At 35.9% G+C, this 14,206-nt stretch overlaps 1 protein-coding gene across 2 annotated transcripts in view; it reads left to right on the forward strand.

The window, feature by feature from the left end:
* TTC33 (tetratricopeptide repeat domain 33) overlaps positions 1-13,907 on the forward strand; it is a 32,895-nt gene extending 18,988 nt beyond the window's left edge. For both annotated transcript variants that reach the window (XM_082622373.1, XM_082622374.1), the window contains exons 3-5: positions 6,651-6,732; positions 8,538-8,669; positions 11,869-13,907. In XM_082622373.1, the coding sequence (XP_082478499.1) occupies positions 6,651-6,732; positions 8,538-8,669; positions 11,869-12,222 (568 nt within the window). In that variant the 3' untranslated portion in view covers positions 12,223-13,907. The remainder of the gene's footprint in view (positions 1-6,650; positions 6,733-8,537; positions 8,670-11,868) is intronic.
* Positions 13,908-14,206: the final 299 nt, after the last annotated feature.

Consider the following 14,206-nt stretch of genomic DNA (forward strand, 5'->3'; position numbering starts at 1 on the left):
AATGAAAAAGGGCAATGAAATATACTCATGATTTTTAAAAAGCAAATGCAGTAATAACAAAGGATACACAGTGAAGAGTCTTACCCTTACTCTTGTCCCCTAGCCTATTATTTCACTTTCCCAGAGGCAGCCACAGTTACCAGTTTCTTGATATCCTGCCAAGATAATCTTTATATTTATAAGCATGTGGGTCTATAGATCTTTTAAAACATCATTAATGGTAGCATTCTAAATATAATATATATACCATTCTCTCCCTTGTCTTTTTAACTTAATACATCTTAGAGATCTTTTTTTTTTTTTGGTGGCTCTATGGGTCTTCGTTGCTGCACATGGGCTTTCTCTAGTTGTGGTGAGCGGGGGCTACTCTTCGTTGCCATGTGCGGGCTTCTCATTGCGGTGGCTTCTCTTGTTGCAGAGCACGGGCTCTAGGCACACAGGCTTCAGTAGTTGCAGCACGCAGGTTCAGTAGTTGTGGCACATGGGCCCTAGAGTGCGTGGGCTCCAGCAGTTGCAGTGTGTGGGCTCAGTAGTTGGGGCACGTGGGCTCTAGGGTGCGTGGGCGCCAGTAGTTGTGGTGCATGGGCTGTAGAGTGCAGGCTCAGTAGTTGTGGTGAACGGGCTTAGTTGCTCCACGGCATGTGGGATCTTCCCGGACCAGGGATTGAGCCTGTGTCCCCTGCATTGGCAGGCAGATTCTCAACCACTGTGCCATAGGGAAATTCCTTTTTTTTTTTTTTTTTCATGGCTGTGTCGTAGGTCTCTTACTATCCAGACTCTTACTATCTGAAATCAGAAACCAGAAAGATTTGGATATGAAGGGATACTTGTATTTCATTATATGATGTTCTAAAATGTATTTAACCTTACCTCTTTTGAAAAAGAACGTTTTCATCTTTAATTTTTACAAATGATATAGTGGGTATCCTTTCAAAGATATAAGTGTGCACACATACAGGTCAGTCCAAGAAGGATTTATAGAAATGAAATTGCTAGATCAAACTGGATGTGCATTTAAAAAAACATAGTTTACTTTTTTTCCCTTTTTGTTTTTGAGTATATTGTTATCAAGCAGCAAACTTGGCTTTTAATGATTGTGTACATGTGTGTATGTAGAAAGATAGGGGACATGCTTATAACTTTCCATTAAAAACTGTTTTCTAACTTTTTATTGTGAAAATTTTGAAACATACAAAAAAGTTGAAAATTACAGTGAACATCTGTTTACCCACCACCTAGATTCAGCATTGTTATCTTGACATATTTGCTTTCTCTGTATATGTTTTATGAACCATTTGATAATAAGTTACAGACATCATGAAAGCTTATCCCTGAAAACTTCTATATGAATTTTCTATCAGTAAGGACAATTCCAAAATAACCATAATATAACTAGCATGTAAGACAACAATAATTTCCTAATATTTTTTAGTATCTCATACGTATTTAGTTTTGCAGTTGTCCATAAAACGTTTTTTATAGCTGATTTTTTGGCTGAAGATCCAGTCAAGACTCATACGTCGTTACCTGTTGTTAGGTGTTTTTAGTCTCTTTCAATTTAGAGCTGGGTCTGAGACTACATACAGTTAGTGGATCAAACTTTGTATGCCATCTATTTTTCTAAATAAAGTTAAGTCAGGCAGCTATAATTGAAGTTCAGGTTTTTTTTGCTAGAATATTCATGGTGTTGTTTACTTTCTGTTGCATCACATCATGATATATATAATATCTGGGTGTCCCTTTAGTGATGCTAAGATCAGTTACAGCATTCAGGGGAATATCAGCCTTATCTTCCATTGTACAGTTCTGCATCAATCTTTTCCCTAATGATTTTAGCATCCACTGATGGTCATCGTTTAGATCCATCTAGATCCATTATTTCATAAGTGATGATTTTTAAAATTCTAATATTTCTCCTGCATTTATTAGCTGTTTTTTCTCCCCATTAAGAACTTTCCTTCATCAGCATTTGTTTAGAGGTTTATTTTTATGTTTAAGTTGTTGAAGGAAAAGTTTTTTGTCCCTTACAAAGGTTTTGAAAATAGTGTTCCTGTACATGTCCTCTTATTGTTTACAGTAGTTTAAGAGTAGTTGTTCATATCAAGTAGAGCTTTTAAGTGTATGTTTGTGTGTGTGTGTGCGTGCACCTGCATATATTTTGGATACTAGATTGAGGAGAGAATATATGAGAGGCTGCTGCTGTATTTGTTTTTCACTATAAGGATTTCCCCTTTTTTCTATACGACCAAAATTTTAAAATTATAATTCTAATTGTTAAACACCTAGGCTAGTTTCAGAGGATTAAACAACCTGAATATGATTTGTATTTTAGATATAATCTTTTTATACTTAAAAAGTACTAGTGTCATTTGAATTCTTGATTAGTTTAGAGATTGCTAATTCTGATAACTAAACCAACCTGGAACTGTCCCTTGTGCATCTGGCATATTAATAGAAAATCTGAAGGGGAGTTGTATAGACGAGTAAATATAATACTTATTTTTCCCTCAGTGGCTTTTTTTCTTAATTGAAAGAAATCAGTGTGAGTGATATCTTGAGTTATACAACCTTCCTTCTAAGGTGATCTCATTTCCAGTCAGCTTGACATCAAATATAATATATGTATTCTGTTTGACCTCCAAAATACATTTTTTCTTCTTTAATAATTATTATTCGTGGCACACTTTCTTCCAAAAGAGAATTGTAATGGCCAAAGGGTAACTTTTTTCCAGCTTTATTGAGATATAATTGATATATAACACTGTGTAAGTTTAAGGTGTACAATGTGATGATTTGAACATGTATATTTTTCAAAATGATTCCCACAGTAAGGTTAATTAACACATCCATCACCTCATGAAATTACTTTGTTTGTGTGTGGTGAGAACATTTAAGATCTACTCTCTTAGCAACTTTCAAGTATGTGATACAGTCCTGTTAACTAGAGTGACCACAGCATGCTGTGCATTATGTCTGTAGAACTTATTCATCTTATAACTGGAAGTTTATACCAAAGGGTTACTTTTAATATCTAACAAGGGAGGATCCATTTGGAACAGTAGTAATCAGTCTTTAAGTATTATGCTGTAGAGGGAAGCATTTGATTATTTCAGGACCTGAGAAGATGTTTTGTGTATGTGTTATATACATTATATTAAAATATACTGGAAGGGTATACAATAAAATGTTAACTGTATTAACTTTGGTTATGATCTTTGGGTGGTGAAATTGTGTCTTTAATTTCTGTGTGTGTCTGTGTGTGTGTGTGTGTGCGCGCGTGCACACATACCCATGCCTACTTTCCTCTGTTATCTGGTTCTTCTCTATTTGTATACCCAGGGAAAATTTTTTTATATCAAAACAGGTATCATTTACTCAGGTAAAGAATATAAGGAAGACCTGATTTAAGAATATTTTTTGTTTAAAAAAATACTGAATACCAATATAAGCCACGAGTGCAATTTATACTTGCCAGCACAGATTTGCTGTCTTAGCTGCCTTAAAAGATGTACATGTGCAGATCAAGGAAGGAAGAGGTCCATTGTAATCTGCAGGCCCTGTCTTCCTCCTCCTTCCCTTTTCCTCCTCTCTGCAAGCTGTGGTTTTTATCCCTGTTTAAGAGTCTGCCAGTAAAGTTCAGACCTTCTCTTTCCTTCTCTGTGTCTTTCTTTTTTTTTGCTAAGTGCAATACCAGGTGAAGTCCTTGTATCTTTTCTTTCCATCCTTTTTAAGAGGGACCTCTGGCTTAAAGGAATCTGCTTTATCTTAAGGGTCTGGGAAAGAAAAGACTAAGAATGGGCCCCTTTAGGCATTAGTACATGAATCCAAGCAGTGTGACCTGATAGGTGGTGATGCTACAGAAGGAGCTAGTTAATTAATTCTGTAGAGTTAATGGTATTTTAATAGAATAATTGGAATTCATAAACAAAGAATTTTAATGGTACCTGAAAAGATACTTAAATGTCTTACTTTGAAGTGCATTTGGTGGGTCTAAGCTAACACTGACATGACAATTATTTAAAAATAATTGTGAGCCTCAGGTTCCCATGCAGGGTAACTAGAAAGTAACGGTGGGACACAGTGGTTTAGCCAACGTGTGTATATCACGTGCTAAGCAGAGTTTGTGTGGAGAATTGTGTGCCAGCCACTCAAGCCTGTGCAGGCCAGGCTAGTGGGTATAGCCTGACTCTGCACAGAAGTGCCAGGGCCCGTGGAAAGCAGAGCAATGCATGGTGCACTCCAAAAGGATCTCTGAGTGAGATGGAAGGAGGAGCACTGAAGGACAGTGGCCAGTGAGACGGCATGTCTCCACTATTACTTCCCACTTGGGGGACCCTGGCTCTAGACAGGTGCTTGAGTTTGGCAAAATCCTTGATAGAGAAGTAATTTTCACTTAGTGAAGCTTTTTTTTTTTTTTTTTTGCGGTACACGGGCCTCTCACTGTTGTGGCCTCTCCCGTTCCGGAGCACAGGCTCCGGACGCGCAGGCTCAGCAGCCATGGCTCATGGGCCCAGCCTCTCCGCGGCATGTGGGATCATTCCCGGACCAGGACACGAACCCGTGTCCCCTGCATCGGCAGGCAGACTCTCAACCACTGCGCCACCAGGGAAGCCCAGAAGCTCTTAAAGATTTGATTTGTGTCCTAAGCATAGGTCTGTTGCAGGCAGAGACAGGGGAAAACATACAGCATTGTGGTAGCACATCATAAAAATGAGGTGAATAATGGTCTCTCTGTCTTTAGATCATTGGTAGTTCCTAAAATTTGAGTAGTCTTTCACCCAGAGTTAAACAGTCTTCAAGCAAATACCCCCTCGGGGCTCAGCAGGGACCCCTGTTAGGGAAGAAGATATTAACAGTGGTTCTGATAATCATTTCTAGGTATTCAGATGTGGTTTGTCTAGAAACAAAGACTGCCAGCCATTGTGGGGTGAATCTTCAGCTTATTGTTATACTGATACCTTATCCTGCTGCTACAGAATAACAGTAGCAATTGCTACAACCCACGTGGCGGTTAAGGCAGGCTTTCTGTAGTGCACTTGTGCGCACTGTCCACCCTCACCCCTGCTGCTAGCCATGGAGTTGGCAGTGTGGCAAAATTATTCTAAGATAGCTGCCGCCCTTTTGCCGTGTGCCATGGTGGCACAGGACCCTGGAAATGGTATTGCCATTTGTATTATTTACTAGTAAAGGAGTGCTGTAGCAAGGTGGAAGCAGAGATAGAGAATGTACTTTTTTATGTTTTTCAGCTTTGTATTTTCTACCAGATTCTATCTTTATTTCTTTAGTTTTCTGCTCCCTGCTTAAATAATAATCAGTGCAGGTTAGCCCACATTTTGGTGGTTATGTTTGGTTTGGATCTTCACATAGAAGGTAGGAAATTATACACTAGAATACATAGAGGAAAGGAAGGGTAGCAAGAAGAGATTTAAGAGAAGACAGTACATGATAGGGCTTAATATCACAGGAGAGGTCTTATCAGTGGTTCTGAACTCTGGTTTTTATTAGCATAACTTGGGGAACTTTAAAAAATACAGATGCCTGGGCCCTACTCCAAGGATTTGTTTTCATTGATCTGAGACAGGGACCAGCATATACGTGTGTGTGTATGCGTGTGTGTGTGTGCACGCACGTGTATTTTTTTCCCCTCCAAAACCTCCCTAGATCATCTGTATGTAGCCAGGAATGAAAACTGGTGGATTATATATTTTCTGTTTAGCTCTAGAAGGGAGAATGAGTAGCATTGAGGGGAAGGTACAGGATAGAAAGTTTCAGCTCATTATAATGAAGAATATTCTAGTAATTTGAACTTTGTCCTCCTAGAAATAATCAGGTATACATGAGTTAACTGCTTGGGAAGGATGCTGTGAAGGTGACTGCTTTGGATAATATGCAGGACTTAGTCATTCCTTAATTTTATTAAAAAAAAAAAGTGCTACTGTGCTTCTGCAGATTTGGCATGGAGTATGCTAAGATCAGTTTGGGGCATATTCAGTTTGAGATGTCTGTAGGGAATCTAGGTAGAGGTGTTAGCTCAGAAGAGAGTTGTGACTGGGAGAACATCAGTGAAAAGATGATAGTGGAAATCACTGTCTTCATACTGTTTTTCATTCATGTGACCCATATCTTATAAACTTACCATTTATTGATAGTGATAAATAAGACATGGTCCCTGTGTTCTTGGAGCTTATAGACAAAAAATCTTAAAACTGAAGAATCTTTACAGAATGACCTGGCAACATCTTAAATTGTCACCTCTGTCAGCTAGATTGCTGCAGTAGAGCCAAGGTTTGTAATTAGATTATAAGTTCTTGAGAGAAATCCTTTGTAATACATCTGAAATGAGTGACAACACATGCAGACATTGAGGTTGGTGAAAAAAAGAAATTCTGGTGGTGATTTCTTAGGCCAGAAAATAAAATCTTGAAAAATTTCAAAAGTCTTTTTTATTTAGGTTTTGCTTTTTTCTCTTTTGCTGTCCTTTCCCTTCATGTCTTAAATTTTCCTGCTTTTGTAACATCACCATTATCAGTTCTTGAACAGAGCTATTTCTTGGTAAACAATTATTCCTTATTTTCTGATTTTTAAATTTGGTCATGTACTCTCAAAGACGTACTGAAAATATAATATTAATGTAACTTTAACAACCATAGATACCGAGAGGCGATTCAGAAGTGGGATGAAGCACTACAGTTAACCCCAAATGATGCTACCCTGTATGAGATGAAATCACAGGTAATAATTATGAAGAATTTCCCTTTCATTATGAAATTGCACTCACTATGTCTGGTGAGCGGTGATGAACCAAAAGAGCATTTCCTCCCATTTTCTTTCTTTTTAAAAAAAATTATTTATTTAATTTATTTACTTTTGGCTGCATTGGGTCTTCATTGCTTCGCACGGGCTTTCTCTAGTTGCGGTGAGCGGGGGCTACTCTTTGTTGCAGTGCACAGGCTTCTCATTGCGGTGGCTTTTCTTGTAGCGGAGCACAGGCTCTAGGCATGCGGGCTTCAGTAGTTGTGGTTCTCGGGTTCTAGAGCGCAGGCTCAGTAGTTGAGGCACACTGGCTTAGTTGCTCAGCGGCATGTGGGATCTTCCTGGACCAGGGCTCAAACCCGTGTCCCCTGCATTGGCAGGCGGATTCTTAACTACTGCGCCACCAGGGAAGCCCAATTTTCTTTTTTTTTAAATATAGTTTATTTGGGAGAAACATATGTCACCATATTATTTATGGCTCTTCCTCATGCATCAAATTAGAAGTTTGTTTAAAACACTTCACAATGAAGCTAACTTTTATTTCAGCCTAACTGCATAAGATATGAGCAGATGGATGTCTTTTAAAAAGTCACTGGTGATCTCTTAAATGAGTGAAATGTGTTATTTTTCCTTGGAAATTAATTGTAGTGGACTTAGCAATAACTCAGTCTCTTCAGAATGAGGATGGATTGGATTCTAGATGATGATATTTCTCTAAAAATGGCCTAGTCCATAGCAAAAGGTCAGAATAAACTCAATTTATTAATATTATAAAAATAACATTTCTACTTAAAATTACAGTTTTAATATTTTGTGAGAAAGTTCATAAAGAAAACCTCTGAGCACTTGTATTAGATTATCCAAAAGATGTTTAATATCTCAAACAGAGAATTAAACATACTTCTGGCAGGGAGTGGTTGCAGTTCAGCCTTGATCCACACACCTAGCATATCATTTAGATGACGATCCCAAACATAGGGCACATCCTTTTTCAGCTTTGATTGTAGTTTATCCAGGAAAAACCCAAATAAATTATTTCCACTGAATGGAGTGCCGTGAGGACCTTCATTTGGATAAGTCTTTAATTTTTAATCTTAAATATGTATATATTAAAGATAGGATTCGTGGCAAGCTATATGAAATGAGTTGTTTTATTTGGAACCTGATAATGACGGTGTCACAAATCTTGTGAAACGCAGATGGGCACAATATTATAGATAAAAGCCAGCCCTTTCCCATAAATTGAGGTAGAGGGTTCTGGAACTCCCTGATTTGTATGATTTGAAGAACCCAGTTGTGGGGAAGCTGGTGGAGTGTTTAAATGATTCTTATAGCAGAAAGATGTTCACTAGGGACAGGATGGGTAGTTGAACAAATTTAAATTTACCTAGTTTGACAGCAGGACCTGGAGTTCCCTAAAAATACACATTGTAAGTAGAATAAATAGAAGGGGAATTGGGGTTCAAATAGCTATGAGCCACCATGGCCAGAATATGACCACCTGGTTTCGACCAGATGGACAGTAGGTTTCAACAGTTGAAAAGGGAATGCTTTATATTTTTCATAGTTATTTCAGAAGTAGGAAGAATATAATTTCTAATCCTGAATAGCAGAGAAGGGGGTCAAACCCACTAAAATGTTATATTTTCCAGACTAAAAATATATTTTTTAAAATGAAAAGAGTCATTTACATACAATTATCCATTTTTTCTTTTTGGCTAGTATTTAGTTTGCTAATTTATGAATATTACTGATGGGTTTTGTTTCTTCTTTTTTGGCTTTAGGTCCTAATGTCTCTTCATGAAACGTTCCCAGCAGTTCATGCTGCGGAAATGGCTGTCCAGAGAAATCCACATTCATGGGAATCTTGGCAAACTTTGGGACGTGCTCAGCTTGGATTAGGAGAGATAGTCTTGGTAAGTAAGTCAGATTATTACAGTGATGACATTTTATTTTGACATGCTTTTCATCAGCTGAACCAAAATAAATAGTCATTTATCAAGTGTACACAAAAAGTAAATAGCAAAATAATCTTTTAAAGGTATTAACCCATAAACACAGATCAGTTATAACCAAACATCTTTTTCCATTACAGATATCAATTATATCAGGATCAGAATATTTTTCAGGTATTTGACATCATGGGAATTAAAAAAATATTAACATGAAATGTAGGCATTTGGTAAACCTTATTTAAATATAAAACAACTTTTAGGTTAGTTCCTTGCATCATTAAATTTACCACATTATAAAGTGGTATTAGTGTCACCATGGAGACAAAAACCACTAAAAGATTATGCTGAGGAAGGAAGAAAGTGAAATACGGGAGAGTAATGGTGATAAATATTCAGACTGAAAAATTGCTAGGCTTAGTGAGGGGAGAAATGGGGAAGGGTAGAAGCTTATGAAAATGAAATACTCATTGTGTAAATTTACTCTACACTGGTACTTGATGCATTTCTCACCTTGTCTGGACTATACCTTGTAGGTAGCAAAGGCTTGGTAGGTCAGAGTTGGCTGTGAGCATTGTCCTGTTTTTGTTTTTCTTTTGACTGAACTATATATACCTGACAGCTAATTTCCTAAAAGACTTCTGTAAATCTAATATAGTGGTGCCAGATTTACTCTTTGTCATCAAAAATTAAGATTTTTCATGCTTTTATTAGCTTTTTACAGTTAAAAACAAAACAAGCAAAAAATCCCAAAGAAGTTTCTTTAAAGGCTAAAATTATTGGTAAATCCTGAATTTAACATTACTAATAATGGCTTTAGTCAGTTGTAGATAACTTAGATTTTCTGTAACTCTTGCAAATATATCATTATTTCTAATTACCAAAGAAGGTATTTGTCAAATTCTCAAAAATCATAAGGAATTTTGATGAGAAAAGGATTGCTTAAAGTAAAGTAACTTAAAAATGATAATCTGAAATAAAATTCACAGTGATGGAAACAAGTTAAACCAAAGGTTGTTTTCTTTCCTTGCCATTTAACACAGTCATCTTTCCTCTTTTATCTGAAGACTTAAATCATATCAGAGTTGGAAAAAGAAATTCAAGGAATTTAGTTTTCTAACAGGTTAACAGCAAAACAAAAGTCTATTCTATGATACTTTTTACCCATTTCTCCTTTATTAAAAACTTACAAATCATTATCTGTTTTGCTTATAAGTAATGGGAATGGGAAAAATCTCTAGGACATAATGTTTAGCAAAGATTGTCCTATAAAGAAAGAAAATAAACTGCAGGTGAGACAACAGAGATACTTTGAATAAACCAATAAAAGTAAAATTATTCAATATTTTAAGTTTTTAAAATAGGAGTACCAGTTGTTCAACTGTTACTTTTTCCACTTGATACATTTCTTTCTATTTATATTGTGAAATTCTTGGAATTAAAAGTGTTTTTTCCCCCATTTAATACAGTTTTAGGGCTCTACTTGAAAAAAATCCAAATTTGTAATTTTTATATAAACTTAAGCTGTTCTTTTGAAATATTAGAATGGTTAAAAAAATAACTTTACTCATTGTCATAATGAAGGGAATACTGTAAAAAATATATTGAAAACAAGCTAAAATTTCTAACATCTCACAGTTCTTTCTACATATACATATGGACAAAAACATAAGAAAATATATGGGTAAATAGAACAGGCAGTAAATTAAAAGTCAGTAGTTATATATACATCTATGAGTATTTAGATTTTTATGCGGAGCTGGGTGTGTATGTTGGAAAATGTTCATAGGCTTAGTTTGTTTTTCATTTTCTAATTCTTTGAGGTATAAAGTTAGGTTTTTTCCTTGAGATCTTTTCTTTTTTTTTAACATAGGCATTTATCATTATAAACTTCCACTTAGTTTTGCTTGCTGTATCCTATAGTATCAGGATGTTACATTTTAATTTTTGTCTCAAGATATGTTTTAATTTCTCTTTTGATTTCTTCTTTGACTCACTGGTTGTTCAAGAGTGTGCTGTTTTATTTCCATGTATCTGTAAGTTTTTCCAGTTTCCTTCTGCTGTTGATTTCTAGTTTTATTCCATTGTAGTCAGAAAAGATACTTGGTATGTCTTCTTAAATTTAAGACTTGTTTTGTGACCTAAGATGTGATCTATCCTGGAAACGTTCTTTGTGTTCTTGAGAATAATGTGTATTTTGCTGCTGTTGTATGAATCATTCTATATACGTCTGTTAGGTCCCTTTGGTCTATAGTGTTGTTCAGATCTTCTGTTTCCTTATTGATCTTCTGTCTGAATGTTCTATCCATTATTGAAAGTGGGGTGTTGAAGTCTCCTAGTAATACTTTGTTGCTGTCTATTTCTCCCTTCAGTTCTGTCAGTGTTTACTTTATATACTTCAATGTTCTGATGTTGGGTGCATATATATTTATAATCATTATATTTTCCGGGTGAATTGACACTTTTTTTTTTTTTTTTTTTTTTTTTTTTTTTTCTGTACGCGGGCCTCTCACTGCTGTGGCCTCTCCCGTTGCGGAGCACAGGCTCCGGACACACAGGCTCCGCGGCCATGGCTCGCGGGCCCAGCCGCTCCACGGCATGTGGGATCTTCCGGGATCGGGGCACGAACCCGTGTCCCCTGCATCGGCAGGCGGACTCTCAACCACTGCGCCACCAGGGAAGCCCTAATTGACACTTTTATCATTATATAATGTCCTTCTTTGTCTCCTGTGACATTCAAGACATGTTATCTTTATTATGATCTAAACTCTTGGCTTCAAAGATATGCATTCCTGGTACCTTTCTGATCATGGGTTAGCCCAGGAAATCGCCAGATTTATATATTTGCTGATCTGCAGAAGCTGAACAATGCATTTGCCTTGTTTTGAGCCATAATATCAGTACCTCTGTTTTAATAGACTTCCAGTCCTCATCAACAATTTGTCAGCCACTTTCTTTTACACTCTTTGACTCTTTTTTTTTTTTTTTTAATGTAACCATCATCTAGTGGGTAGAGAACAGCTCTAACTTCCATCTTTACATTCTAATACATTGAGGGAAAAAAAGAGAGAGAGAGAGAGAGATGGATATTGTGGATTATATTAAATACACTCCTTTTTTAAAACTAAGCAAACAAAAAAGTCTGACCTTTTCTCCTCCCTAGGCAATTCGAAGTTTTCAAGTAGCCCTTCACATCTATCCAATGAACCCTGAAATATGGAAAGAAGACCTTTCTTGGGCAAGAACGCTCCAGGAGCAGCAGAAGGTAGCACAGAGGATTAAACAAAGTGAAGCACCAGCAGAGGTAACACATTTCTCACCAAAGTCAATTCCTGAGTATGACTTTGAAAGTGAGGAGATTGTAGCTGTTTGTGCAGCTATTGCTGAAAAACAGAAGACAGTTGAAGCAAATAAAACAATGGTTATTGTGTCGGCTTCTGGGACTGTAGAGACTGTGACTGAGAAGGAAGATGGTGCTGCTCCACCAGATGGCTCTGTTTTTATCAAAGCCCGATGAAGCTTAGCAGGAATCATTTGAATCTATCTTTGCCACCTAAATTTTAGCCATTGGGGCATTTAGAGAAACAGGGCAAAACTCCTGTTTGTAAAATAAGTGTTTCAGATGAGGCATATAAAAACTAAATGGAAGAATTATTGTGTAGTGTTTGGACTCTGCTTTGATAAGCTATGATTTCAGCTTCTTAAGATTAAAATTCTGAGTACAGTGGTTTTTTGATTAATAAGCTCAATGTAATCCAAATATATAAGTGAATGCATTTTAAAGATACAAGTTGAAAAGGAAATTCTCAAATAGTGAATAACTTGATGGCCAGTGTAATTAAAATATTGACTTGTTGGCTTTTATAATAAAGGAAGTAGGCTTCTTTCCCTGCTAGAGATACACTGCTGTTACTATTCACTCTTCTTTTTCTCTTCTTTCATTAGAGTAAGTCTGTCACAAAGCTTGAATCTTTTGGACATTCATTTTGATTCAAAGTTGTCATTTGGTTATATGTGGGATCCTTGAAAGTTTGACTGAAAATGCATGCAAATCTGTACATTCTGAATATTTTCTGAAGTTTCTCTTAATTCTGATTTGTGCTTTTGTTTTGACTTTATAATTATTTATAACAATGGTGGTTGCTAGTTTCAGTATTTGTTAGATGTGTGAAATACTGATAAACGTCAGAATCATGGTTTTATTTTTTAAATTATTAAAGTAGATAGAGTAGTCCTTAGCACCAAGTGAGTCATTTTTAAGATGTGCATTTTTTAAAACGAATGGCTCTTATAGATACATTATAACAAATTGCACTGCTGTTGTCCCAGTCAAAAGCAGTTATTTTCTTTTCCTTATTTTTACAAGATTAAAACCCTTGAAAATAACATCTCTTGATATAACTTTCCAGCTGATAGTTTGGAATTCCTTTTCTAGTTAACTTTTCTGGAACTACTCAGTGAAATGAGAAACAATCACAGTTTTAAATAGCTAAATTATACCTTTCTAAAAATTGGAGAAAAAAAAAAGTAGAGATTTATTAAAGTGCCAATGAATGAATACCTTAGGCACAACACACATAGAAACTGAAATGTGATTTATGGTTCAGTCCCATGAGAAGAAAGGATATATTGCAGAATATATTTCATTGAAAGGCCACAGTCACATCCACAAGTCAATACTGTCATTGTGAATATTAATTGTTACTTTTATGCCACATGTATGTTAATACAGTAGAACTGCTGTGTACTGTTACTTCTGAAACTCAGGAAGCTATTATTGGTTTAAAATTAATTTTATCCTTGTTAGAGAGGAAGTAAGTTATTTTAAAGAATCTCACCTTACCCTCTGAGGGCATGCACATGTAATAGTGTACATTTTTCTGAGATGATTTAGAAACATTTCTTTTAGTGGAATGCTTACCTCTTTCTTTCAGAGTTGGAGAAGCCAGCACTTGACTTGGAAAGTATTATATTTTTTCCCCAAAGTTGTATCAGAAAGTTAGCTCTGGTTAAAGAAGTTAGTTTTAGAAAGATCCAAAAAACAAATATTAATTATATTTTATTTTGTTTAATAAGGCATATTCTCAAAGGGCAGATAGTTGGGTATCTAGAGAAGTGAGCACTTACTATTTTGTACGTTGTTTTGAGTAATGGATGTTTATTGTATAATTTGTGAATAAATAGGTTTTTTCTGCATTTAAAGGTTTGCCTATTATTTTGTTTTGTTAGCTTTTGAAAACTTACATTGATTTATTTAATTCATTTCTTATGTGAAAATAAAATACGTAAGGCACCTTGTACGGTGTCTTGTGTATGAAGTACTCAGTAAGTGCTAGCTGTTTCTATGAAGAACTTGAATTGGTTTTATTTAACCTCACCTTCTTCCGATTTTAAGAAAGGAGGAGAACTTCTTTGTAATCTTTTCCTTTCGTGAAAGTGAGAAGTCACTACTTCTGATACTGCAGGACAGATGGCTTTCAGTCAAGGACTCTTCTTGGTGT

Source organism: Mesoplodon mirus (assembly GCF_964341445.2).
Source record: "Mesoplodon mirus genome assembly, chromosome: 5".
Taxonomy (NCBI): Eukaryota; Metazoa; Chordata; class Mammalia; order Artiodactyla; family Ziphiidae; genus Mesoplodon; species Mesoplodon mirus.